Source organism: Poecilia mexicana, unplaced genomic scaffold, assembly GCF_051168715.1.
Source record: "Poecilia mexicana isolate PSO_F unplaced genomic scaffold, ASM5116871v1 scaffold_10, whole genome shotgun sequence".
In the NCBI taxonomy this organism is placed as follows: domain Eukaryota; kingdom Metazoa; phylum Chordata; class Actinopteri; order Cyprinodontiformes; family Poeciliidae; genus Poecilia; species Poecilia mexicana.
In genome coordinates, this window is record NW_028263379.1 from 10,051,277 (window position 1) to 10,074,641 (window position 23,365).

The 23,365-nt window shown below is 38.4% G+C and overlaps 2 protein-coding genes across 2 annotated transcripts; one reads left to right on the forward strand and one right to left on the reverse strand.

Moving 5' to 3' along the window:
• Positions 1–1,129: 1,129 nt before the first annotated feature.
• Positions 1,130–11,704, reverse strand: foxo4 (forkhead box O4). The gene is made up of 3 exons (XM_014991212.2): positions 9,850–11,704; positions 5,349–6,783; positions 1,130–4,603 (listed from the first exon to the last, which is right to left on the reverse strand). The coding sequence occupies exons 1-2, from the start codon at positions 10,303–10,305 to the stop codon at positions 5,368–5,370; spliced, it is 1,872 nt and encodes a 623-aa protein (XP_014846698.1). The 5' UTR covers positions 10,306–11,704; the 3' UTR covers positions 1,130–4,603; positions 5,349–5,367.
• A 2,911-nt stretch (positions 11,705–14,615) lies between these two features.
• ubl3b (ubiquitin-like 3b) lies at positions 14,616–22,795 on the forward strand. Its single transcript, XM_014991214.2, has 6 exons — positions 14,616–14,785; positions 15,307–15,411; positions 18,535–18,643; positions 19,861–19,947; positions 21,230–21,307; positions 21,495–22,795. Exons 2-6 carry the CDS (start codon positions 15,385–15,387, stop codon positions 21,545–21,547), a joined length of 354 nt encoding a protein of 117 aa, XP_014846700.1. The 5' UTR covers positions 14,616–14,785; positions 15,307–15,384; the 3' UTR covers positions 21,548–22,795.
• Positions 22,796–23,365: the final 570 nt, after the last annotated feature.

A 23,365-nucleotide genomic window follows, 5' to 3' on the forward strand; every position in this document is an offset into this window, starting at 1 on the left:
ATACATTTGAAAAAAGCTAAACGTGGATGAGTTTCTCAAAATCTTGTTGGGGACATTCATCCTTTAATCTTAGAAATGTTCCTCAGGTGATAAAAGGCCGACTTTGTAACTGTCTGTATGTGTCTCTGAATATTGAAGTCAGAGTTCATCACTACACTCAGATTTCAGGCTTGATTGCTAATTTCTAGCTGTAATAACTGAAGCTGTGTGTTGATTCCACATCATTCCTCTTTTGGCTCAAAAGAAATTACTTCAGTTTTGTTTGTTCAGCTGGAAAAAAGTTACGGCTCCTGTTTTGATTTGTTCCAAGCTTATTTGTTTTCAGAGTCACCTGGTGACATAATATAAAGTTGTGAATCATCTGCATAGTTATGAAAGCTAATGTTTTATCTGAGCAAACGGGAACATGTAGATATTAAACAAGAGGGGGCCCAGGACTGACCCTGGGGTACCCCACATGTTATTATAATGTCTGCTCAGACGAAAAGTTGCCCATTGACACAAATAAATCCCAGTTCTTTAGGTAAAACTCAAACCAGTCCAGTGCTGGACCAGAGTCCAATTAAATGCTAACGCTAGACGCTTGTAGCTGTAATGCATAAAGAATTAGAAAAATTTCAAGGGCTATAAATATTCTTGTAAATCAATGAGTGAATTTTATAAACACGGTTAAGAAACTCGAGATCTTAATCCGATGGGGACCCTGAGGTCTGTTGTCAAAACAAAAATAAAAACCTGAAAACCTGCCATCATTAACCAACCAAACGGGTTAACATCAGTCAGGATCTGATCCAGAAGTCCAGTAAATCGCTGAGAGTCGGTATAAACTTGACTTGATCCTCGATAAAATCCTGAAATTTGTATTATAAAACTGCAGTAAACTATAAAATCAGCGACATTTGAGAAACCATGACTGTATTTAGATGCCGTTTGATTAAAAATGTAATTTCATATTACTTTGATATAAACAATTATGGATCATATTGAAGTAGCTCTGTCCAAAAAACAAATGTATATAAATCTAAACGTACTCATGTTTATCTCAGAAACTAACGGAAGTAGCTGAAGCAACAGCGCCCTCTGGTGGCAGATCTTGAAGTCTGCAGCTTCACAAATGAGTGAAACAAAGTGGGTTAAACATTTTATTGAATTGATTTCTGCGTCTCTACCTTTATCTCTGGCTGACTTTACAAAGTGTAAAGAAAAGTAGAAGCAAAAAAAATAACAAAGGAGGGAAAAGAAGAAGAAGAAGAAAATATTCACATGATTAAAAACCTTAAACATTAATTGGCTTCTGCACAACCCATTGTCCCCCTACGCCAACTTTTAATGCTGTAACAAATGGGGGGAAAGTTAAAAACATACAGAAACTAACTGCTACCAACAATAACAGAAGAATAAGAACAAGCAGAAAGTTCTGTCATAGTTAGAGGAGATACAAGCCAGGTAATAAACACCACAGAGGCAGCGATCGTAAACTGGAGAAAAAGAAGCTGCTGCAGCCTCTCAGCTGGGAATTATCAGATATTAAACAAAAACAAGCCTTGTTGCATATATGACTAAAATAATTACTGATATTACTTAATACAAATCATGCATAATTAAAGAAGTTGAACTTTTGCTTCCAGGTTAAATTGTACATGTAAGAACAAAACAAAAAACAAAAAGTTCTGGTTGCATCCTAACTATAATAATCCAAAATACAAAGGCCCTGATATGCACCAACTGCACTGATATCATCTAGCACCATTATTTGCAAAAACAAAAACAAGATATAAAACATTTGTGGGGAGGGAAAAAAGGAGAGTGCTTTAACGGTTTTTGTTTTTGTTTGTTTTTTTAACAATTCTACCGTGAAAAAATGAGTTCAAGATGCAGGGTGGGTGTTATTTCTGAGCACAGAATCAACAAGAACAAAATGTTAAAAGACAGGAGATGATAGGTTTAAGTATTGCTACAAAGCAACATCGTGCTCTAGTGTTTTGGATATTGGCAGATAAAAAAGAAAAAAGAAGTACAACTAGCACTGATACGCATGGCTGAACAACTAAACATGAAGACTCTTTAAAGAAAAACAAAACAGGAAGTTTAATTTTAGATCAGCTCTTTTTTTTTCTCAGAGGAAATTAATAATCAAAGACATGGCATGTTGGGTTTCCAGTCTTGTGCAAAATAAATATCCGATTACATCTGCACGCAGCTGTTTTCCTGCTTCTGAGAGGTAACTCGTTTTGAGATGAGAACCGACGCAGATTTTCAGGGTAAAACAAATAAAAAGCGCATTGAGGCAGGTGGCTGGGAATCGTAGCTGACATGATCAAGTATTCGCCTCCTTTATCTTCCCAATAAAAAAATAAAATAAAAATCACATTACAGGTCTGCTTTGCGAAGCTTATGTGCACAGAAGATGCTGTCAGGCCCAAGCGCTTTTTAAATGCCATGCAAATATTAGTGTTCCTTTGGTTATGTAAAAAAAAAATCCACATGCATCTTGTCCTTTACAAAAATGAAAGTATAGAAAAATCACTGTTAAAAATCTGAGAATGCTTCTTCCAATGTAAAAAAACATCACTTGTCATTAGTAATATAAGTATTAATATCTGATTTTTCATCTCAATCTAAATTGTATATTAAAACTATAGTCAAATATATTCTTTTCTGGTACCTCTCACACCATGATTTAATTGCTTTCATGTTAGTATTTAAAAATTAAAGTGTGAGAGGAGACTCTTACAAGCTCCCGCTCCGTACAAACAATAAAAGAAAGCAGTTTTGCAGCATCTTGTCGAAAATAGGCATCCTTCTAGAAACTTTTCCACGTTTTGAGAGGCTAAAACCACAAACTTAAATGTTTTATTGGGATTTTATGTGGAAAAATAGAATAAAGTGGTGTAAAAACATTTGCCCTGCGACAGACTGGCGACCTGTCCAGGGTGACCCCGCCTCTCGCTTGAAACGTTAGCTGGAGAGGCACCAGCACCGCCGACCCCACTAAGGACAAGGGAGTACAGAAAATGGATGGATGGATGTAAAAATGTGATCAGGTAAAGAAAATAAATCTGAAATGTGTGGCATGCATCTATATTAGGCCATGTTTAATAATTTACACCTTAAAATCCTGTAAGATTTTCCTCAAAATTGAATTCATTTGTAAATGAAACAGAAAAAGTTCGGGGTTTTTTTTTGCATATTTTATGGGACTTACACACTAAAACGGGAAAACCAGAGTTTTAAAATGTATCCAAAAAAATTATAATTTCTGGATTTTTAAAAACAGAAGCCGACAAAAACAAATTTGCAGATATACCAAATGCTAAGTGTCTCTGTCTCCAGATGCAAGAAGTTGGTAGAGACAAAACTAGAACTGTAGCAAAAGGCAATTCAACACTTTTAATCCAAGGTAATAAAAGATAATCCACACTTTTCAGATATTTGCAAATAAAAATGTTCCACCTTTCACTTCTTCCACATAAAATCCCAATAGAACACGTTGCAGTTTGTTTTTGTAACAAAACGCGAGATGTTTAGTGAGGATGAATACTTTTCCAAGGAACCATACCAGGAGAACGCTCAACAACAAAACCTTTGATTTCCTTCAAGGTTTTGTTTCTGTCTCCTGATAAATCTGCATAGCATGCCGTCAAGTACAGGTGCAATGTGTTCATTTAATTGTCTATTTTAAAGGATTATATACTCTTTTTTTATTATTATTTGTTGAAACGATATAAACTAATTTTTACAGTTTGGGGTCCCTGTGTGGCAGGAAACCTAAGTGCTTTGAAAATGCACAGACTCAAGGAGGAAAACCCAAAAACAACAACGATAAGAGAGCGGAGGCATTCTGGTGGCGTGTAATACTTTGAAATGCCCACACACGTTCGATTTCTTCATTTTGTTAGTTCAAACGCACCTCAGGGATTTAGGCGAAAACAAAAACACCCTCCAGCTGGTTTCTATCATAGCACACTTGTCAAAAAAATGCCAAACAGAAGGAAAACAACTCCAATTGAGTTAAATTTACAGGGTTGATGTAAAGCCACCAAAAGGTCGTCCAGTCCGTTAGTCTTCCTGATCTCAACTCTGTTTCTCTCCCTCTCTCTCGGGTCTGTGCAGCTTGATCGCCCACACGTCTTTCAGTCGATCGCACAGCAACGCGTCGAACGAGCGCTGGTGCAAAACTGGCCAAAAAACAACAAGAATAAAGTGTTCAGAACCAGCGCCAGCTTGATCTGGACGTACCATCTCTACAGCTGCTGCGGCGTAACATGACATGAAAAGCAACCTCTGATGATTTGTCTTTACACTCCAAAAAATATCTTTTTTTTTTCTTTTCTTTTTTTTTTTACACAAATAATAATAATAATAATAATAATAAAGTCATCAGTTCCGGTTCATAAGAAAGCAGCCAAATTGTTGCCAAGTGTTATTAAGAAAAATCATTTAGAGAAAAATAAAAAAGCAGTGCATAGTTGCCTCCCTGTAACCGCACGTCTTGGCACGCAACGTGAGGTCAGACGTTGGATTTGCTGTTTTCATCCAGCAGGGGGCGGTGCACCAGTTGTTCTGCTGTTTTAGTGAGGTTAAGTTGACTGGAGGTGAGATCCTGCAAGACATAATCGAAACAAGAGTGAGTCACAACCTGGATCATAAATATGTGGACGCTCTTGATCAATGTGCGAGAGAAATTCACATGAATAAAATGGCTGCTGTCGGGACCGACCCGCATGAGACGTAGAAGGAAAATATGTCAGACGATGTGGACAAGCTGCTACTTTGAACAACATGGAGGAACTGCGCCACAGTTTCCACGTCGTCGTTTTTTATTTTTATGCAGTTATGAGGCACAGTGGCAAAACCCTAAACTGTTGCTGCGCAAGTTACTCAATTTGTTGTTGCTAAGTGACCAAAGAATGAGTGAGTTGCTAGGTAACCAAAGAATGAGTGAGTTAGTTGATTCCAGCCTAGAGGAAGTTGAACAGCTAAAGTCCTTCCTCTGCCTACACCCCCCAGAATGCTGTTCAAAGTTCAGTGAAGTTATTGAATCTATTGATATTGATCACTTCTCTATTGTGATAGATGTTATTGATTTATTGTCCTGCCATAGGTTGTGACATCAGGGTAAAATATTAAAAGATTCGAGGCGTTTGAACATTTTTGTAAGGCATTACGTTACTAGTGATTTCAGCTGGTATAAATGCATTTTTCCAAGGCGGATGGGTTGTGAAAAATCTGGTTTTAACTTAAAGTTTAGCTGCTTTTTTCCAGTTTGTGGTGACTCTGCAGCTTTTTACTCTTTAAGCGGTTTAAATAAGAATCGTCTGTAAGGTAAAGCAGAGGAGTTGGCGTACCTGATGAGGTTCTGCTGGATTAGCTAGGCACCCAGCTGTGGGCCGAGCCCTGTGTGGTGGTCGGCCCCGTGTAGCCTTGGCCTCCGGGCAGGATGGGGTCAAAGTTGAAATCCATGCCGTCTCCGTCCATGAGGTCGCTGTTGATGATGTAATCCACGTCACAGTCCAGGTTCTCAGTGAACATGTCTATGTCCAGGTCCGTGGGCAGTCGCTCCTGACCGGGCTGGAACCCTGTCGGAGTGCCAAACGGACCAACCGTTGGCATGCTCAGGCTCTGACTGGCTGCTGGGGCCGGAGCGGGGCTGGTGTGATGAGCGCTGATGGTTTGCGCCTGGTGGGTTTTGAGAGCAGAGAGGGGAGTCGGGTCCTGGGAGAGTCCGGACAGGATCATCCCCAGTCCGACTTGATGCTGCTGGTGGTTGTGGCGGAAATGCTGCTGTGGCAGTGGCGGCTGCATCTGGGTCTGCATCGCCATCGGCGCCACAGCGTTCGCCTCCAGCGCTTTGTTCAGCTGCAGCTGAGCGGGTTTGGCTCGCACGCCTAAACCCATCTGACCCAGACCTCCAGAGTTTGCCATGAGCGGGCCGACCTGGGCCATCAGCACGTCACTGGGCGGAGGGGAGTCAGAGGTCAGCAGCACCTCCAGGCTGGAGGGAACATGGCCGCCGTAGTGGCTGCCGCCATGAGCGCCGGAGCTGCTCATCGGGTTGAAGAGGGAGTTGCTGAAAGACGCCGGGGGCTCTTTGAGAGAGACGGCGGGCTGGGCGGCAGAGTGGAAGGAGGTGAAGCTGGAGCCGCGCGGCAGCAGGGTGGAAGCGGAAGGCAGCGGCGTGGGCGGAGCCGGAGGCGCCGTGCTGGGACTGGCCGCGCCCTGCTGTGCCGTCATCAGGGTGAGGTTGTCGATCAGGTCCAGCTCCTCCATGACGGTCTCGGTGAGCGTCGGGGTCAGGCTGCTGGAGGCGTAACGGCCCAGCAGGCCGTCGTCAGGCAGGCTGTCATCGTCCTCCTGGCCTGGGGCGATGGGCGACAGGCGGCCGCTCAGGGTGCTGGCGTTGGAGCTGGTGCGTGGGCGGAAGGTGGTCCACATGTCAGAATCGTCCAGGCTGCCACGCGATGATGGGCTGCTGTTGTTCACGCCCCACTTGGGGAACTGCTGTGACGAGTTGGGGCTGTCAGCGCTGGCAGAACCGCCGCCGCCATCTCCCTGCAGCACACCGCCGCCACTGGCAGCTCCGGCCTGCTTCTTGGTCTGCTTGGCTCGCATGCGGCTCTTCAGCAGCTTGCTGCTGTTGTCCATGGAGACAGCTCGGCGGCGGGGGGCTTTTCCCGTCTTCCCGCCCTCCGGGTTGAGCATCCACCAGGAGCTCTTCCCAGTGGACTCATTGTGAACCCTCAAGAACTTGTTGTGGAGTGATAAGTTGTGGCGGATTGAATTCTGAGAAGAATAAGAGCAAAATCAGAAAAATTGAACTTTACAAAAACAAAAAACTCTGTTACGTCTGAAAAAGGGCTGGACAACATGGCTGAAAACATATCACGATACTAGCATTTCATATCAGTCAATATCAATAATTATTGATCAGTTTTTTGTTTTAAATATATGAAATACTGCCAAACTATTGGCGTGACCTTTTCTGTTTCATCCGCAGTTTTCATTTTTAAGGAGTTATGGCACAGGGTGGCAAAACCTGAAACTGCTGCTGTGCCAGTTACTCAACTTATTGTTGCTAGGTAACCAAACAGTGAGTAAGTTGATTATTCTATATATTAATAAGAATATTCTATCAAAGTCCAAAAAAATCACAAGCTATAAAAACACGCTGGGAACCCAAAGAGTTCATTGGTGAAAAAAAGAATCCAGATTTTTCCGAAAATTTAATTTTCAAAAGCCAAAAATTTGATAAATCTATTTAGCTATGGAGCTGCACACAAGATACAGTTTGGGCATGTTACTCAAGGATTGTTGGTAGGTAACCAGCAGTTACTCAGAAGGTTGTTGCTAGGCAACCAAAGAATAAACAGCCCAGTTGATTCCACTGTGAAAAAAAGTTCAGAGTATATTCCATGTATTGAATATTCTATCAGATTATCTATCGATATCGATCACGTGACTATCGCGACGGATATCGTTATTGATTTATTATCCATCAATTAATTGTTAACTGGAGTATACAGAGTCAAGAAAGAACAATTAAAAAAAAAAAAAGAGCAGTAATTAAGCCAGATTTGTACAAAAATACTTTGCATTTAAAATAATAATAATAAAAAAACCTGTATATATGTTCTACCCAAAACTTCTCAAATTGCACTTGGTTCAAATGATGTAAAAAAAAATTATTAAAATCTCCTACTTATTAATCAATTAATGCAAAAAATATATCAACCTACACTGTATCGATGTTAAGTCGAGCAGAAAGGCTTAGTGTAGATGTATATTGTTAGGAGTATTTTTTATCTGCAGAGGCATCATTTGCTTCAAATGATAAAGCGTTAACTAAAGGAATGCTATGTTGCTGTATGTTAGGCAATAAATGTTTATTTTATTATTTTAAAAATGAAATGAATTATTTGACTTAATTTTTTTTCTAATATTGTACAAAAAGGCTTCAGTAAAAATATTTTTAACTCGGTAATTATCAGAATAATTGCTAACTGAAGTAACTTAGCTGCAGCTGTGCTCTGAATCTGGAACATTATGTGGGAAAAATCAGATCTGGACCTGGTAATCAGGTCCAAAATACCAGAAATCCAGCTAAATCTAATTTATTTTCTTAAATTTAAGTTCACAATGCATAAAAAATTAAAATAAAGAACACAGATGGTCGCTCTGAAATCTTTGGAGGCGTTTTAGGAACACAGCGGCCTCCCTATCAGACGTAACAGCCTAAAGGTCATGGAGGTTTCCTGTTATGGCTGCAAAGATACAGAATTAAATATTGTTCCGCTGGAGAACGGGCCAAGGTTTTAAAGCCTGCTTCATGGCCCTGTTTGTTATCCAGATGCCAGAGAAACTGCCTGCCAGCTGGCTGAAAGATGTTTACTATGCTTTTCCACAGCATTCAAGAAACACAAATTCTGTCGCTTAGCAACAGAAAGTCATTACTCTAAGTCCACACTTTTTTAAAACCAGAGGGCTATGAGTGGTGTGTCTGTAGACACCAATTAGATGATGTTCAATATTTTTGTTTTATTTTTTTTTCTATATAGGTTACAATTTTCTAGCCAATCACAGATATCCCAAAACTAAGGAGTCACTTTTTCCTAATTCCTGCATCTATTTTGGCCTTCATGGCTTGCCATACAGATTGGCAACAAATTAAAAGTGGAACAAAACAATCAGCTGTGCAAAGACCAACTTTTAAAAGCATACAACATGCAACTTCTTAAGCTTAAAAATTATTTTTATTTTTACACCTGGATGCAGTTTCTCACCTTCGCCAGTATAGTAAAGAGTTTAATAATATTAGATTTAATCAAGGAAATAAATCCTGTTTCTAATTTACAGGGCAACTAATGTGGCTTTCGAAGTTTAAATTCAGCTTCAATTAACTTGAACTTTGAAGTTTTTTTTATTATTATAATTTTGATCTTTAATTAGCACATTAGTGATGTTTTATGGCTTATGGCTCATAAGCCTGTAGCACAGTTCATTTTGTTGACATAAAAAAAATCCATTTTCCCAGCTTACTTCACTGAAAGATTTTCACTCTCTTACAGTGTCTGTGTTTTAAATCTTAAATCTGTACTATAATAATTTTTTTAAAATTGCTAATGTAGTAACAGCTACTTAACTTTGTCAAATTCTTTCCTATTTATAGATTCCTGATGTTTACTTTGTTATTGTTGTCCATTTTTAGATATACAATGATTTGATCTTCCCTTTCCTATAAAAAAATTACATTCTCTACTCATTTAATTAGAAAAAATGTATGTTTATTTTATTATTGAGTAGTGAAAAGAGAAATACAATGACTACTTTTCTGTAGTTTTAGAAATTCTTTTGCCACACAAGTAATTTTGACTTGACAATTTTGGCCTGCGTGACAAAATATTTTGAACACCACTGTTCTATATAGTTGTGTAGAGAATATAGTTTTATATTTCTACTTTAAATATTTTCCCATATGCTCTTTTTCTAAGTACATACAGAATAATTAAAGTCAATACTTTTCCAGACTGCATAGGGACCCTGTACTTAATCATGGTGCCCTTCTTGTCTGAGGTGTTTCCCTGCTGCTATACACATGGCTTAAATGAATGGATGATTAAATGAGTGGATGATTAACAGGCTCCTGCTGCAGCTGAATGCAGCTAAGGACGGAATGCAATAATTTGGATCAGTTGTTCAGGGTGGGAAACATCTAAAACAATAATCTCATAAAATGCAACCATAGATCTTTCCTAATCTTAACTTATCATGTAGTTTTGACTTTGTTTTGATTTGTTGTGCAAAAAATTAATCAGTATGCGCAACAAGTTGTTTACTTTTGCTCGGGCTCACCTTCCAGCCGGCAGAGCTGTTGCTGTCTCCTTTATCTCTGAAGTAAGGCACAGTTTTCACCATCCAGTCATAGATCTGAGCCAGGGTCAGCCTCTTTTCTGGGGAGTTCTCGATGGCCTGGCTTATCAGATCCGCGTAGCTCTGGTTCCCCCACGCGTTGCGGCGGGAGGATCCTTTGCGGGGCGTCGCTCCGGCTCCGCCCACGCCGGCCACAACCCCGCCCTCCTCCGCCGCCGCCGCGGCGACAGCAGCTTTCTCGGGCTCGGAGATGATTTGCTGCGGTTCGGGCTTGTCCTCGTCGGCTGCGGGCGGGGTCCCGGCGGCGGACTCGGCGCCATCCGCCCCTTCTACTTTGACAGCCGAGATGTCGGGCCTCGGGAGCGGCCATGTGCAGGAGCGGGGTCTGCTCTGCGGCTCAAAATCGGGATCGATGGGGGGCATTGAAGACTCCTCCATGCTGGTTCTCTAAACTTCCTCTGACAAAGTTCTGTTCTCCTAAAACATTTACCTTTTTTTTATCTTTAAATGTAAATTAAAAAGTTTCCGACAAAAATAATATATATATATATATATATATGTATTTATATATACCTCAGTCACAACAGGGGGGCTTCAACTAAGGGGCCTAGAAAGGAGACGCAATAATCTGGACACACCAATGGCCTCTGTTAATCCTCAGATTGGAGATTAGGGAACCCAAATAATCTCCTTAATAGTAACTATCATAAACCTTCCGATTTATATATAGAGAAGAAGTCTTTGTTTCAATGAAACACAAACAACAGTGAAGGAGTGTCAATGAGCACCAAAACATCTGGATCTACAGAGGTTTCGGCTCATATCAAAAAAATAAGTTCGTTAAGTATAAAAAGTGTTTTTAAAATCACCAAAGTAATATTTTAGAAATGAGTGAAAATATTTTTCTGTACCAAATTTCCAGATTTTTTTCTTACTTTTCCGTCAAAAATATTTTTTGTTTGAAAAGCACGTTTGCAAATAAAAACAAATAAACAAAAAGGAGCAAGAATATAAAATTCAGCAGTCACTAACCAGCGCGGCTGAATTAGAGTTAATAGTAAAAATGTCCAAGGAGCGACTTTGTGCAAACAATCCTGAGACTTTGTCCACTGTGTCTGTGTGCCGTCTGGGATTTAAACATCCAAACTTGGGTCTAAAATAGACTAAAGGGGAGGGTAATGTGCTTTAGTCTAACCTTAATAAAGTTTATTGTAGTAAAAAAAAAAAAAAAAACTGTTAAAAAAAATAAAATAAAAAAGTAGTCCTGAAGTCCGTGCCTTAGGTCCGTTCCATACGCCACATTGCGGCCAGGCGCATGTCACCAACTGCCATGTTTCTCCCACAGTCTTGCCGCCTCACACGGCGTTCAAACACTTCACACACCGCCCCGCTCCAAACTAAACTCCAGTCTGATGGTCGCCTTCGTGGACTCGGTGAAGGAATCCCACAGTTTGTTCCAGGGAACTCAGCGGGTCTGTCGGCTCCAAGTCGCCGCCGCACTTTCCAAACAGCACGATAGCCACCGTAACGCTAGCTGCTTAAGCTCCTGCTACTCCAGAGTTTACAATCCGTAAAAAAGTCCGCGAAAAACCTCAGATAGGCTCCACCGAGCAGCCGTTTCAGATCCGAGACGAGTTTTGAGAAACTTTCTGTCGTCGTAGCGATCCAAATATCCGCTTCTTCACTCTCTTTTTGACTTATTTTGCTTTGTTTTGTTTTGACGAAGACTCCCTTTCTGACGTCTGTTTACCACTGTTAGGCAACGCGATCTGCGCCTGCGCCCTACGGAACTCTGGGAAACGGAGTCCCCCCATGTGTCAGACATCGCTGGCATAAACAGCAGCTCCAAGAGACGACATGTACCTGTATTATGTAACTGTTTATGAAAGACTGCTGAGTACACTTTGTCCGTTTAAGATGATTACTGGCAATTAAACAGTTCAGAGCGGTTATTGCTCAGAGAGCTCTAGACAGTACCGGTTTATATTTACGAATTATTGTGATTTATGTCATATGACTACATATATTTTATATTCTTGCTCCTTTTTGTTTATTTGTGATATAGTCTATATGTAGTCTATATGACTACATATAGACTATTAAGACTGCCATAAAATAGGACAAATAAAATTACATATATAAAATAGGGGAATAAAGAGTGAACAGAAACAACTATTAAATTAACTACAAAAAATAGTCATAAATGAAAAATGAATATGTTAAAAATGTATATTTTAAAGTATATATATATATATATACACTGCTCAAAAAAATAAAGGGAACACTCAAATAACACATCCTAGATCTGAATGAATGAAATATTCTCATTGAATACTTTGTTCTGTACAAAGTTGAATGTGCTGACAACAAAATCACACAAAAATCATCAATGGAAATCAAATTTATTAACCAATGGAGGCCTGGATTTGGAGCCACACACAAAATTGAAATATCAAGGCAATATTTGTTGTTGTTGCTTAGGGTCTAAATACAGAATACAATAATCATCATAATGGCATTGACTTTATTATGATTCTTGTTAAATAACATTTCCCATAAATATTTTTAAGAATGACTGCCATTACATTACATTTATTAAAATTATGCTAAAGGGCTGCAAAGTGTGGCAGTATTCTGTAGGGGACTTCCTGTGTAGATGTGCATGGTCTATCTATCTATGCATGTTAGTATTCTCCAGGTAATATGGGTACTTTTAACAGTAATGCACAGTAACAGTAACTTTTAACTGTTCTCAGAAAGTCACTGCTGGAAATATTTTCCAATATGCCACTTTTTAAATAAAAAAAAATGAAGCTGGAATAACAGATTGGTGACGGTAGAACATTATTTTTCCATGAATTGTTTGGCTTTATTTGTTTAATGTCTTTATTTTGTCATTTATTGCTGTTTTAAATTGCCTGTTATGTAACTGAAATGCTACAGGTTTTGCAAATTAGATTGTACTCTAAATGCTGCACTTTACTTCTTAATGCTTTTCTTTATGCAGCAAATCAATAAAATCCACATGCTGGATTTGAAAAAGGGATAATGGCTTATTAATTTTAATCCAGCACACGCCCCAGCAGAATGGTACATCCACTCTTGGTTTTAAGCACCAGCTAAACTTTTGACTGCACTTCCTTTAATCTCTGAGCCACTTCTGATTGATGGATAAATCCATGAAAAGATAAGTAAGTTGTCATAGTTAGTCTTCAATTATCATCTATCTTTAGTATTTTGTTATTTGAGCCTTCATAATACTGAAAAATATTCCACTATTGTATACTAGGAAGTGACAACTGTAGTTTATCTGCATGTTAATCTAACAGTACATGTTTGTGGTTTAACCTCTGAGTAGTTTTTTGTGTTGTAATCCTGATTCATCTTGCATACCAGTGACTCTTTCCGTCCATTGAGATGAATAGTAACACGCCCCACCGAAACTGCACTTAATCTCCGTCTTTAATGTTTGTTTTTAAAACTGCGCCGCTCCTCGTTAGCTGAGTCATGCTTGAGACGGAGCTGCTGAGAGGTTTCCTGTTTGGGACGGTCCAGTGGCTCCAGGTGTCTGACTGCCAGGTGCACACCCACTCTGCCTGTTCCTGGCACACTAACCTGAAAGCTCTTGTGGTGATGTAAAGGAAACCAACCATCAGTTTGAGTTTTAATTTTATTATCAGTGAAATTTCTCTATTGGATCCAGTATCATTATGGATTAAAGATTCACTAAATAAGGATTTTGGGATCCAGATATCTGGGAACCCAATCCAGAAAGCTTTACTCAAAGATGTTGGTTTGTAACTAGTTATATTTATTCTACTTTACATTGCATAACGTTTTGTAAAATATGTACTTCTAGGTGTGTCTTTTGGTCTTACTTGAATGAAATTTCTGGATATTCTACCCAACAATCAAACTTGTTTTACCCAAAAATTCACCAGACACAGACACACACCTGCATTTTTTGTTAAAGTTTAATAAGTTTTATGTTGAAAGAAACTGATTTGGAAACTGTTTTCTTTTGCCTGATTTTGATATTTATAATAATTATTTTTATTTTGGTCTTTAGATTCAGTGCAGTACAGACTGCTGCAGAAGATCTTTCCTGCCAACAGGCATCTTGATCTTCAATAACTCTTTGAAGAATCTAAATTAATGAGTTACAACAACATTTAATTTCCCTGTGGGATTAAAAAGGTGTTTTTAAATTTCAATTTAAAATACCAAACTTTTCATATAACTTTATATTCTGGTATGTCTGATTATGTAATTTTTAAATATTAAATTATTGATGTTTGATCAGTTCAATATTTGAGTCACCTTTTTCCAAATGTTTTTTACTCTACTGGAGTAATTTCTAGGGTAATTATATTTTAGATTTACTTGAGTAAAATATGTTGAAGAAGTGCTACTCTTACTTGAGTACAATTTCTGGGTGCTCTGCCCACCTTTGGTCAAACATATTAGTTGTCTAAATTTTGAATAGGCGAAAAAGTCGAAAAGGTCAGAATTCTGATTTTAATCTCAGAATTAAAACTTTTTTCTCAGAAATATGACTTTTTTCAAAAAGTAATGCTAACTTTAATCAGAATCTCAGAGATCCACTGACATCATATATCTGAATGTCTAATCCCACATTTCTGAGATTAAAGTCAGAATTATTTTTTTAACAGTGTGCTTAATCCTCTTCCCGTAAAATGCAGTTTAAGGGTCAGAGCGAAGCTTTGCTATTGTAGACTTCAATCCCCAGAAGCCTTTGCTAACATCCGGTGTCTTCCCGTCCATTAGCATCCAAGAAACCCGAACCAACCTAACGATATCCATCTGCAGTCCTTCGAAAACATACGTCGTAAAACTACTTCATGTCGATCCTTCATTTTAACTGAATGAAAGATTTTATCCGATTCATCAGATGCAGGTGAGGCCAAAGGCCCAGAAACATCGTCATTTCTCAGGTTTTGGTTAGCCAGCGATAGCATCAGTAACGGCTAAGCTAACATAGAAGCTAAAGCTATGTTAGCATAGACCTGAAGTCGAGATTTGTCAGGACAGGACACAATGCTTATTGGTATGCTCTGACAAAATTCGCTTTCTTGCACCTAGAAATCTATAAATATTAATTCCGTTTAAGTAATTAAGTAGCTATGGTGGTTTACTGTTGCTAAAAACGAAATTTTAGCTTACGAGCTAGTTTTATTGCATGTTAACTGCTGGAATCTGTCAGAAGCAGCTGAGCTGCGCGAATGTGTTTCTTTATAACTTTATTTCGCTTTGCTGCATCAGCTGTTTGATTAATAGATTACATTTGACTGGCAGTGCAGTGAAGTTGTCTGTAGTGTTAGCAACATGCCAGCTCAGCGGGTCGCAGTGTGAGTGCGGTGCAGTTTTGGTGCCAGGCTGTGGGATGCAGCCTCACAGTGTTGGTGTTGTTTGTGCCAGGGCTCTGGCCCCGTCTCCAGCAGCTGAAGCGCACCCGTCCTGTCCTCTCTGCTCCACGGCCTTCCTCCTGTCTGAGCCATGACCACCCAGATGGATAATGATTTGGTGAGTGAAGCTCTTGCCACCTGAACAATAACAACAGTGGGCAAAAAGATGCTTTAATCAGCCACGATTGTGTGTGATTGCCATGTCGCTTCAAGCAGAAGTTGGGATAATTTAAGTGTTTGGGGGTTTCGGTGGGACGTGGAAGGGGGGTTGTGGATTAGCCAACTTCCACAAACACTTATCTGGGATCGTGACGGCTGTTCCCGTGAACACCATCTGTCTAATCTCGGTTAAACGCTGGCCTACTTTCCTTTCAAGGTTTAGATACCAATTGATTGTACCCTCTTTATGTGCTGCCCCCAATTTCAACCAAAATATTTGTCACATGTATTTGGGAAACCAAAGTTAAGTCATATTATTTAGCCAAGCAACACTGGAATTTGGAATATATATGTCTTTATATTGTATCTTTTCAAATGACTAAACCAGAACATTTCTGGTTTTTATTTGAATTCCTACCTGCTGATTTGACTTTGGCTAAATCTGATGTATTGTTTTTGTTATTCCAAAGGCTAACGCATAAATTTGAACATTCTGCAGGTTCTTTTGTAGAAATGGTTTTAAATCCAACATAAAATGCATTGTAAATATATATGTCCCATTTGATTTTTACTCAAAAACTGGCCTTGCAGATTTTACTGGATGATAAATTTTCCCAGAATTAATTTTGATAAACGATAATATTTTGAGACCATTTCCAAGTATTATAATGTCATGGAATAATAATAATACAAGAACACATTCTCAAAGATCAATAAACTTCCAGTTTTAATGAACATTTAACGCTGGAATTGGAAGACATTTAAATATATAAAATAAAAGAAACAACAAATAAAATAAATTAGTCTCTGTTAACAAAATTGTCCTTTAAAAGAAGAGATAGTTGAGACTAAAGCACCATATTGAAGACTTTTGTCATCCAGTTTTTGGTAGACAGAAAAGAGAAAAACAATAAATCATGCAAATAAAAATTATTGAGCTAATTTTAATTTATTACGCAATTAATTAATTTATTGTTTATTGCAGCAGACCTACTCAAGAAGTGCATTAACATATAGGGACAAATGTTTTTATTGTGTAATAATGCTAGCAGTTCTTAATTTTGATTTATTTAATGAAAAAAAGATATAAATCTCTTTTTCATCAATACATCAATTAATTTTAGAGTTTATCAAAGATCTTGATTATATTATGTTATATTCGCATATTTCATCTGAAAAACTAACATTTTCTATTGCTGTCCATTAGGAAGTTATGATTGATCATATTTTCATAAAAACAGCCAAACACAAACCTTTGTCTCCTTAAGCACTCTCAAATCCATGAAACAGTCAATTAGAAGCGTGTTTCGGTTGTAAAACATTTATTCGGATTAGAAAAACATTTCAGGAATTTGTGATGTATGCTGTTGCCATGAGGAACCAGGCAGGTTCGACTTTGTTTTTATTTCTCTGGGGATAAAAGTGAACAAAGCCTGTTGATGACGATGATGATGACACACACGTGCAACCAAACTGCGAGGTTATCCGGTTCACAGGGACCCTCAGAAGCGGGACTGGGGGAGACGGTGTGGGGGCGGTGGGTTGTGTTCGTAAACAGATCAGGAAGCGGGGTCGACCCCTTCCTCGCCCTGACGTCACACTCATTCAGTTAAGTCGCTTTGTTCTTGCTTGCTGTGATTTATCAAAAGAAGAAAGTTCATGGACCATCTGCTAATCAGTGGCAAATGTCAGGAAAGGCCTTCACCTGGGTCGCTCTCAATAACAAACGCTTTATAATAGATTCCTCTATCAATCCATTATAAAGCGGACTCATAAAGATGCAATTTTACCAGGAAAAAAAATAATTTAAATCAAAAGAAAAAAAAAATTGAGGGGGGAAAATCTTAGTTATCCAGATCATGTGGTTCGTTCTTCAAAATACCCTCATTACCTCAGTTGTTTCAGAGTTTTGCTATATTGACAATAATTTGTTGCTGATGTGTTAAAAGATGAAGTATTTCTTTATCTGTAAAACAGATACCAAATTATAACTTCACAACATGCTCAACATTCTTCATTTTGTTATTTTTTGTTTTGGAGGTCTCATAAAATTGCTACCTTATTCTCATTACGACATTATTCTAGTTTTATTTCGACTTTACTGTAAAATTTTATTGCAATAATATTAATACTTTGTCACGATAAAAAAATAATCGTAGCTGGATGATATGGCTGAAAAACGTATCACAATATAAGCATTTATGGTTTCTCACAGTCGTGAAACCTGAAACTGCTCCTGTGGCAGTTACTCTACAAGTTGTTGCTAGGTAACCAAAGAGTGAGTGAGTTGCTAGGTAACCAAAGAGTGAGTGAGTTCTGGGTTGAATTTCAGTGAAAATTCTCTATATAGAACATTGAATATTCTATCAGACGTGTTATCTTTTGATATTGATCACGTTCCTTTTCTAATACATATTATTGATTTATTGTCCAGCCCTATCTGACCCCTATATTCTGTCATAGAGTTGACCAGAATTCAAAGTCCAATTAAATACAAACTGTAAAACTCGCTTGTCAAACAAGATGGCTACCTTAGGCATGCTGACGTTACTCTGAACTATGGAAACCCAAAAATTAAATCTTCAAAAGCCAAAAATTTGATTAATCGATTCAGCCTCACTGTTACAAACCCTTCCCAACCAAACCAACTAGCAACCTTTGACTCCATGTTAAATTAATAACCCGGCGCTGTCTGGGACACCTGGGGTTATCGCATTAGCCTGACGGTCCGGAGTGGAGCAGCAGCACCCTGACACCAAAGGGGCCGTGTTCTCCCTCCTAACCCCACCCTCATCTGTTGTTGTCTCTGGCACCAAGGGCTCACTTCACCGTAAGCCCCCTCCAAACAAAGTCAGCCAGTCAAAGAGAGGAGATCTGCTGCGGATAAATCTAATTAGACTGGAATGCCCGTCTCCTCTGAGCCTTCGGAAGGTCACCTCATGCCAGAAGAGGTTAGAGGAAGTGCAGGAGTTTCAACACTGATAATTGGGAAGATTGTATCTGTGTGAACGCCGTTTGACTCGGATGGTACGAGTTCTGGTTTTGGACGCATTGAGATGTTTTCATTTGTTGTTTTTTTTAGGTGCATCTCCGCCTTATCCTGGTCAGCGGCAAAACACAAGACTTCACTTTCTCTCCAAACGACTCGGCCACAGACATCGCCAAGCATGTGTTTGACCACTGGCCTGCAGGTACGTTGTATAGATTCTATAATTTGAACATTTCTTTTATGTAAACCCTCAGTTATCCTCCTGATATTGCCTTACAAAATGTCAGTTTACTGACCCCTGTATATGTTTTTATATTATATTGTTGAAGAATAAGATGTGCATACCTATTCTTGAAACAAAGTAAAAATAGTCTACATCAACTGTTGGAAGTTGATGTAGACTATTGCAGGCGGTCAGTGAATGTGTCTTGAAGTACGTTTAATCTAAAGTGTGGGATATTGTAAATTATGTTGAACTTCACCAAATAATAAAGCTAGTATATTTATCTAAACATTTCTATCTAGTATTCTTTTACATTTCCACCACATGTGGCCAAAGTGTGACCCAGGGGCCATTTTTGGCCCTTGAAATTTTGATTGTTCACAAATCAAGAGGGATAAAAATTTGGCCAACAAAATAAAGATCTACAGAAAACCCCAAATATTTTAAATTGTCTATCTTTTAATAGGGAAACGGTCTAAAGCCTTTTTTATGTTTCCATTCTTTAAAGATGTATAAATGTAATGAAAATGTAGCATATTGTTGAGCAAATTAAACTAAAATCAAAGAAAAATCACATTTGCATTTTTAATTCAAGAAATGTTGAGTTGTTTAAATTTGCCAGTTTTGGCCCCAAGGGAAAAAAGTTTTTATTTAATTTTCCAGTTAATCCTAAATGTCAATAAACATTGTTAAACATTAATGTTTAAAGGTGATCGGTTATGCAAAATTCTCTATTTGTACTTCCATTTGGGTCTAATCTGCTTCTAAAAACAATTTTAAAATATCTGGAATGGTAAGTCACATTACATGGACACTGCGCCGTTACCTAGCAACCCCAGAACATTTGGTCAGCTTGTTTTATGGATCTATGCACTGTACAATAGCTGCTGGGAAAGACAAGTGTTTTGTTGCTGATTTACCATCCAGAAATCACTTTCTGCATTTGTGTTGGTTGTGCAGGAGGCTCACTTTCTGCTTTTCAAAAATGTATAGTTGTAAAGCAGCACCTTGTTACCAGAAAAAAATAGATTAAAATTAGATATGGTCCAAAAATGTTGGAGATTTTATTTTTCATGCCATATTTGCACAGCCCTACATTCAATTTCTTGGTCAAAATACTCACTCGTCTAATAATTGTGCGCATAGTGCAGAAGAAAAACATTTTACGATAAACTTTTTTCCTTTTTCTATGACAGGATGGGAGGAAGAGCAGGTGAGCAGTCCCAGTATACTGCGCCTCATTTTCCAGGGGCGCTTCCTTCATGGCAATGTTACGCTGGGAGGTGAGACCTTCTCTGATGCAACCCAATCACACCGGCAGTCAATAAAACTGTATTTGTAGAGCCGTTTTCATACAGCGAAAGTGCTTAAGAGGTACAGAACAGAAGGAAATATGATCGAAAATGATCAAACTAAGCAAACAAATAATGTTTATCTAATGAAAAAAATAAAAATGGTTTGCACCAAATCTTTAGGAACATTTTTGGCGGCAGATTTTACTTTAAATTTGAGTTAAATGAAGAGACCTGCAGCTGCAGTAGCAGTCTTCCTTTATCTAAGCAGGTTGTGGTTTAAGACATTAACGGCTAAGCCTTGCCAAAGCGGTCTAAGGAGCGAATGAATGTGATCATCTGTTTTCTTTAAACTCATTAAGCAGTTGACCTTTCGACCCCGCTACTCTCCGCCTGATCTCCACCTGCGCTCACTGGCTCGAAGTCAAATGAACGGGTTGATTGTTGGCTTCAGTGGACTAAACACTCGTATGATTTACCAATCTATAACATTCAGGGTGTAACGTGATAAGATAAAGCAGAAATGTTTCCAATACAGTGAACATGAACTGCATCACTGCGCAAGATTATTGGCCCAGAAATTAGTTTTACTGATGATAAAACAACATGTAAAACAACATGGTTGAGAGAAATTGAGACAATGAGGTTATCATTTGTTATTTCTATTTTCAACAATTAGAAAATGAAAATCTGATAAGTTCATTTATATTAGAATCGGATTAAAAACATTTCATTCAGGTGATTAATATTTTATGGAAGGCAATTTTGTTTACAGAAACCTTGCATTTCATTTTATTTCTGTTTTAAGTGGATTTTATTTCTGATTTATTTATTGTTTTTGGATATTTAAAACATCTTCCATCTCTAGTGTTAAGTGTTCTTTACAAAATTAAAGTTTCCTGATCTTTGACAGAACAACTTAGGACAATTTATCGTCCAGTAAAATTATCCCTATGGCAACCCCTGCCATGCCCAGCTCTGTTACCTAGCAACCCAAGCCGAGCTCCAGCACATTTGGTCAGCTGGTTTTTCCACTGTACGCTCTCAATAATGGCTGCTGGAAAAGACAAATGTTTTGTTGTTCACTTACCATCCAGAAACCACTTGCTACATTCTTGTTGGTTCTGCAGGAGGCTCCACTTCTGCTTTTCAAAGACTAGGCTCAAATCACATTATTTAAGAATAATTTTGTGCAAAAAATGTAATGGACATGTTTTGCATAGAGAAACATAATTAATAAAACAGTTTACTGATGTTTGTTTCCTGTTTGAAGCTCTGAAACTGCCACCGGGACGAACAACCGTCATGCATTTGGTTGCCAGGGAGACTCTTCCCGAGCCCAACTCTCATGGTTAGTGTTGTCATAAAACCAAGAGTTTTCCTTCCAAGTTTTAATTTGTTGACTGGAATATTTAGTAAATATTTGCATGTTTGGAACAAACCAAGGCACAGATTCATTGCTCATCCTGTTTACGGCTGGAGTTTCTCATCGACTCGAGGTTTTAAATCTGCATGTCTCTTCTGTCTTGTCTTTGTAGGTCAGAGGAACAGAGAAAAAACCACAGAAAGCAACTGCTGCCTCCTCTTGTAAAGCATCAGAAACCCTCTTCCCTCCTCCTCTACCCCAACATCGAGCAAACTAAACATAACGCGCACCTAAACATGCACAAACTCCCTCACTTTTTTCTCCTGCTGCTCGCCTCTTCGCCTGCAGATCTGGAAGAAATCGCAGGAAGTCCCGTTTCGGGGACGCTTTGGTTGAACTCTTGTCCGATTTGAGGCATTTTTTTTTCTGTTGTTGTTGTTTTTATTTGTGCCAATATACCCCTCCAACACAATTTTTACCGTCTGCATTACTCCCTGTAGCCATTTCCTTTTAATTTTAAGATTTCACCGATACACGCTCTCTGCCACACATGAGGTGTTTTTAAAAAGCTGGCATTTTTAGTGTTAAAGACCCGGACGCTCACAGCTTTTTAACGGACTTATAAAGGATTTTGTGGGCTTTAACCCTCCTCTACTATTTACATGGACAATTCTCCGGGTCCTGCTGCACTTAACCTGTCTAATTATGAAGTGTTTATTGGTTAATCTCCTCCTTCAACATGTTTTTTTTTTTTATTTTGTCTTTTGCTTTTTTTCTCTCATGTAGTAGAAAATTTGCCAGACATTTTCTGCAGAACTAACTGAACCGCCTGCGTTTGTTCGTTTCTGTCGGAGAAGCTTCGGTGAAGAGAAACTGTTTTGGATCCACGGATTCGTTTGGTATTTTGTTGTAATAATGGGAGGTGAGTAGAAAAGAAAGCGGAAAAACAAGACGTGAGGGAGAGATGGTGTTAGTTTAATCCTCCTTCCAACCAATGGAGGCTCACAATGAGGCAGAATATTTAGTTTTCCCCCCGTGACGGGTGTTGGGAAGAACAGGAAAGAAGGACGGGTTTTCACCTCCCTTTCATTTTGGATGCCGTCTATATTTCATGTTTGCCTTTTATTGTGGAATTCATTAATATCATTAATAAGGAAATTTAAATATATCAATTTTTATCTTGTGTATAGGTATTTGTTGAGTTTGTGTGCGAGTCTGTCTGAGGGTGTGTGATGCACGTTGCATACTGTGTGAGGACTAGTGAGATTTTTATTTTGAAGTGGTGCACTGTGACAGGCTGCGGAAACCTTTCGATTCCTTCCATTGAGTGTCCTTTGGTTTGTGTTTTTGTCGATCAGTGTCACTGCTATGAAGTTTTAGCTCAGTATGAATAAATGTAAAAAAAAAAACTAAAATGCAATGTGGTCAACATAAAAGCTTGTATTATAAATTAATAAATCTTTACATAAGGCAGATTCTTTGAGCTCAGATTCATTTTTTTCCAGTTTTTGGGTTTTTAATTTTCAACACAGAAACAGTTTTATACCAGAAAACTTGCTAAGCTCAGGGCGCTTGGTAGTCATTCATCCAGCCTTCATATATTCATGTTTTTGAGTTAAAAAATGTTTAAAGTTGACAGGAAATTTGAAAATATTACTTGATTGTTATGCATTTTTGGAAGACTGTAATATTCATACCTAAACACCAACTATTGAGTCTTAAAAAAGACAATAATTTAAACAACTAAGATGGTTAACAATGCTCAGCCTGGTGGGGACACAAATCAAGCCTGGTGGCCCACCAGGCTTATAATTCAACGAAGGAAACCCAGCAGAAAATCATGCTGCAAATAGACTCGGATTGGGATCTTAGATAATTTCTAAAGATGTTAAATTGGTTCAACAATTTATAAAATTCTTCTATTCAAATGTTTATCACCCATTTTCTCACTTGTTCCTTCTAAAATTTCTAATAAATTTTTTTTACACATTTTGTTACATTAAAACTATGGATGAAATGATAAATTTGATTGTGATGAATTAT

Bases quoted from the DNA above. Each gene is read 5' to 3' on its own strand.
- foxo4 (XM_014991212.2), bottom strand. From the start codon at position 10,305: ATGGAGGAGTCTTCAATGCCCCCCATCGATCCCGATTTTGAGCCGCAG. The intron at 6,784-9,849 runs GTGAGCCCGAGC...TATTCTTCTCAG, and splicing joins ACAGCTCTGCCGGCTGGAAG to AATTCAATCCGCCACAACTT.
- ubl3b (XM_014991214.2), top strand. From the start codon at position 15,385: ATGACCACCCAGATGGATAATGATTTG. The intron at 15,412-18,534 runs GTGAGTGAAGCT...TGTTTTTTTTAG, and splicing joins CCCAGATGGATAATGATTTG to GTGCATCTCCGCCTTATCCT. The intron at 21,308-21,494 runs GTTAGTGTTGTC...TTGTCTTTGTAG, and splicing joins TCCCGAGCCCAACTCTCATG to GTCAGAGGAACAGAGAAAAA.